We start from the raw sequence: 5,189 nt of genomic DNA, 5'->3' as shown, positions 1-5,189 counted from the left end.
GCGGGTCTGTTTATCAAGTAAACCTCATATGTCAAGTAGGCCTACTTGCTAAAGGAAAACATTTACATAAAGCCAGTTGCTTGTGTGACTATAACAGTATACGTATGGGTATGTATGCATATATATGTATACTGTAAACTGTGCTTAAGGTGCGTTTTATGCTTGTGTCAGATCTACGATATAGATACATGTATAAGACTACGTTTCTCTTCCAAAACAATTTCCATGGTGAAAAGGAAGGTTTTTGAAGCCCATTTTAGGTATTCCGCGTCGTTATATGGCAAGAAAATTAAATTGCAACAAAAATCGTAAAACTCAGTCAGGTGCTCAATTGTTCAGCCTTATATAGAGTTCAGGAGAGTCAGGTAATTTTTTTAGAAATAACAATAGTATATAACACAAACTATTCCTACAGACATCCATTATTGTTTTATCTCCTGACGAAAGTGTGACAACGGCATATTAATAACATTTAACAACAATCAGAAAGCACAATTAAAGAAAATATATATGATGCCATAGAACAATTTTAATGAACATACCTTGTTTTCATAGTCGGCTTAAAAAATACTGGTCATCCAAGAGGAAACACACACCAAACATATGGAAACACCTAAATATACTTTTCCTTTTAGTTGGCGGTTTTTCTTGCTCTTTGGTTGCAGGCGGGGGTTTGCCAGTTCCTATGAGTGATTCTTCATCTTCAGAAATGATGGGACGTCTTGTCGATGTCATTTTTGGAGTTAGACACGTAACACCCGTGTAAAATGGCAGGACAAACAACGACCCAAGCATAAATAACATAAACATCCCATCTGTAAAATAAACTACAACTAAACCGACGAGTATCAAAGACACCAATGAATATCCCCATAAGTGCTTCCAAGCTGACAAAAACGGATTGGAGGACTTAAATTCTTCTTCTACGGCTCTTTGAGGTATCCAATGTACGTTGTTGGTAATATTGGCCTGAATGGCCCGTACGATTCGTACGCATCCCACCATTGCCTCCGGTGTGAACTGGAGGATGGAGGCGACCGTCTCGAGGAACACAAACTTGTAGTTTTCTCGAGTGCAGGTGGCAAACTTTGGGAAGACGAGGACGAGGAACATGACGATGATGATGGAGGCGTACCTATAACGGAGATGTGTCTGGTAGTGGATGATGATGTATGCCAGCAGGAGCGGCTTCATGAACATCTGACGCAGGGCGGAGTGAGCAATGTACGACGTGACAAAGTCCAGCTTCGACTCGGTTCTCAGTTTGGTGGCATTGAACTTCTCTCCTTGTAGCTTCTTCTGGAGCCATCGCATTGGTATACCGATGGCGTTTTTCCAAAAGTACATGGACAACAGAACCTCACCTCTGTTCCAGCGTCTTTCCCGAATATTCCAGGCCACGTAGTTGTAGGAGGGCGCCTCCAGGAGGTAAACGGACCCTACATAGAGTGGCTTGAGAAGAGCAGCTTCAAATGTGTCGTGGCTGAGAACATCAACGGGAACCCGCTCTATGAGATTATCTCTGGTTCCTATGACGTTCTTAATATAAACGGAGTTCTTGATCAAAGCTTTACCGAAATAGGACGACTGTCCCAACAGATCTGTGATAGCGTTTGTTAATGGTTCATATATATCTTGTCTTGTCTGTTCAAGATGCATAAACAACGTGTCTGTGATTGAACAGTGGAGTTTTATTGCTGGCTGGATGATCCCGCGTTCGGGATGCGCTGCCGCAATTCCCAACAGTTTCATAGCAAATCCAGGCACTACCATGGTATCACTGTCCAAAACAAACGTGTAATCAAAATGACGGTCGTATATATTCTTTGTATCCTCAGAGTCATGAAATAGAGGTTCCCCATAGGGTCTGGCGCATGTGCCATAAAACTCTGTATCGGTGTACGTATATGCTTCATTGTCACCACCTGACAGAAGCATTAAATCCTGATATTGACCACATTTTTTCAGAACTCTGCTCACCCTATGTATCACCATAAAATTGTGTGCAATACGATGACATATTTCCTCCAGACAGGTTCGTTTAAAGTTACCAGTGTCCATACCATCATATTTCGACCAGATATGATGTAGGCGTTGAGAATCTACCAGGTCTCTATTACCGCTGGCATAATGTATACCTTCCCAAAAAAGTTTACTGTGCACCAGAGCTCTAAAGTTATCTCTCACCTCCAGCTCATAATTCTTAAGTTCCTCTGAATTGGTAGCGCTAACTAACACAGCACATACATTCTGAGAGAGGTTCCCCATATAGGTGTCGTACATGGCTTGTAAACATTCGTCGATGTCGTCTCTGCTGACGGCGAGGAGGTTGTAGTTGAGGACTAGTGATAGATGATCGGCTGAGGCGCGATTATTCTCTCGTCTGTCGCCTCCAAGAAAAAGCGTGGCTAGCGTCAACACCGGGAACTCCATCACGGAACCTTGCAGTACACCTACCACCAATATTATGACGATTCCTCTTGACATAGACGTCTCAATCCAGTCGATATTTAAAATGTTTAAGACAACAGCACATAATGCGAGGAATATCCATGATCCAAAGAATCCAAATATTCGTAAGCGTTTAGTCATTCTCGTCAATTGCATTCAACTGAATGAATTCCGTGTCAAGCATTTTACATAGCTTTCATCCAAACGCCGGACTGACATTAACGTATCCCCATTGAAGGGAAGTATTTGGATGGGGCATTTCCCTCATGTTCAACGACGTCCTGAGATAAAAGTTGTATCACTCTGCCCTGCAGATTGTGCTGTATCGGCGTCCTGAGATAGACGTCCGCTGTGTGGGTTGGTAGACGGTGAGGTGAAATTGGGTTTAACGTGGGGTGGTAGGCATTGTGCACCTAGGCAAGAAACACACACAATAAGTGATAAACATTATTATATAATGAAAATAACAAAGGCGATTATTATTATTATTATTATTATTATTATTATTTTACTGTTTTAAATAAATATTATTATTAATATGATATTATTAATATAAGTGTTTTTGTTTTTTTGTTCCGTGTGTTGTTTAACGACGCACATAGCAATATTCCGGCAGTATTAGTAGTAGTACTAGTATTAGTTGTAGTAGTAGTAGTAGTAGTAGTAGTAGTAGTAGTAGTAGTAGTAGTAATGATGATTACTACAATTACCATTATTAACAATAATCATCATAATATCAATACCAGAAGCGAAAACAATTTAAACTTTGATTAAAAAAGTGGAGTTTGATTAAAGTTGAATTGCTACCCGACACAGTGCCAGCTAATGTATTTTAATAACGCCTAGTTATGTTTTGTTGTAAACTGTAAACTGAGATTAAGAATAAAAGTCAACTTTGGAAAAATATAAGTGAGAATTAAAGTCAGAAGCTAATTAGATTACTAAAAATGTCCTGTGGGATTGAATTATGAATGTAAACATATGTTATTTCCCCAATGGTGATGCAAACATATACATGCTTATTTGCCAGCAACACTTTCTGAAAGGTAATACCTAAATCCTTCAGTAAACCGATATGTGAGGATTTTGTAAGGTAGGTCATCGGATTTGTTTTGACTAAGAAATTTTGAATATTTGAATTTTTGAATTTTCAAAGTAACAAAACATTAAAAAGTTTTAAAATCACTGTACTCCTCACTTCGCTTTGCACAAGCCAGTGGGTGTGAGATCCAATCCTCAAAACGACAGGTTAGGATCCTGGGAACTTGACCCGATCTCATAGGTTCCACCAAACTGCTTCACATCTGCGGCCTGTTCATTTGGGCTTCCCTCACCGTGCCGTGATATAACTGAAATTCCTTTCAAAGTAGCATAGGGCGGTCGGGTAGCCTAGTGGTTAAAGCATTCGCTCGTCACACCGAAGACCCAGGTTCGATTCCCGACATGGGTACAATGTGTGAAGCCCATCTCTGGTGTCCTCCGCCGTGATATTGCTGGAATATTGCCAAAAGAGCTTAGAGCATGACGAACTACGGGGATATACAGATTAAGTGTCCAGTGATTTAGTTTTCAACATTAATCCACGAGGAAGAGACAATCCAGTTATTCCGATTTGTGAGTTGGTTATATATTTATCATACCAAAAGTCATTTTTTTGCGAAAGTTTAGAACCACTAAAAAATGTTAATTTTCTTATCTCAAGTGGAGACATAAGTTCAGCTACTCTATTGCTGGAACGACGTCAAAAATGATCGTTTGTGACGTCATGAACAATGGATGACGTCATTTTCGATTATTTTCGACAATGCGTCGATATGACGTCACGTGGTTCTCTTCGCAACAATGAAAACACTGAAACAATTGGAACGAACTAGCCAATCAGCATAAGGCAAAAAACATAATGGTCCGTGAGAAAAAAAAAAAATCACCTGCATCTACATGTATATCCGTAAACCTATGGATAATACTGCTAGACAAATAGATAGTAGTCTGGTTCCGATAGACAGTTTTGAAAATATTTGAGAAATTTTCAGCGGATTTGACTTACCCCCGTCCATCGTTGTAAGTGCACACTCAACATATATGATTTTATAAGGGGGAGTTGCATCTGTCTGTTATTAGCTATTATTATATAAACGTGCACTCTCGCTGGTATGCACTCAGGGGTAACCAGTATCAAGTATTGTTTACATGGCAAGTGGTATGATTAGTGTAGCAGACACAAGCGTGAAACATTAATCAACGACAGTTAAGAGAGTACCACACGTTAGGATGGAATTATCACATAACTGTTTTGACGTTTAACAATGTTCATGAGGGATAATAGTGGCAATCAAGGGGGAATTAGGATGTCACATAGGTTCGTCTGATTCTGTTTGAGTCTGTGACGCCCTAGACACCAGGGCGGTTCTTGTCTGGCAGACAAGTTAAAATATTACAGCATACCCTCTAAATAGAGAGAGAGTGTGTCTGTGAGGAGTGGGAGGGGTGGGGGTAGGGGGGGGGGGGGGGGGGACTTGCCAACACGAGTGAATGTCTTTGATTGAATCATTCACTATAGTTATTTTTTTAATTGTTTTTCTTCTTCTTCTTCTTACTATTATCATTATCATTATTATCATTATTATTATCATCATCATCATCATCATCATTAGTAGTAGTAGTAGTAGTAGAAGTAGTAGTAGTAGTAGTAGTAGTAATGATGACAATTACAATTACTATTATTAATAATAATCATC

General features: G+C 39.6%; 1 protein-coding gene across 1 annotated transcript; it reads right to left on the bottom strand.

Moving 5' to 3' along the window:
- Positions 1-549: 549 nt before the first annotated feature.
- LOC139451866 (uncharacterized) lies at positions 550-2,592 on the bottom strand. The gene has a single exon (XM_071233160.1). The coding sequence runs from the start codon at positions 2,590-2,592 to the stop codon at positions 550-552; it is 2,043 nt and encodes a 680-aa protein (XP_071089261.1).
- Positions 2,593-5,189: the final 2,597 nt, after the last annotated feature.

This window comes from Haliotis cracherodii, unplaced genomic scaffold, assembly GCF_022045235.1.
Source record: "Haliotis cracherodii isolate W230 unplaced genomic scaffold, xgHalCrac1.p SCAF_9, whole genome shotgun sequence".
Lineage (NCBI taxonomy): Eukaryota > Metazoa > Mollusca > Gastropoda > Lepetellida > Haliotidae > Haliotis > Haliotis cracherodii.
This window is presented reverse-complemented; position numbering and strand designations above follow the sequence as displayed.

What these genes read in the sequence shown, in the direction of transcription:
- LOC139451866 (XM_071233160.1), bottom strand. Translation starts at nt 2,592, where the DNA reads ATGACTAAACGCTTACGAATATTTGGATTCTTTGGATCATGGATATTC.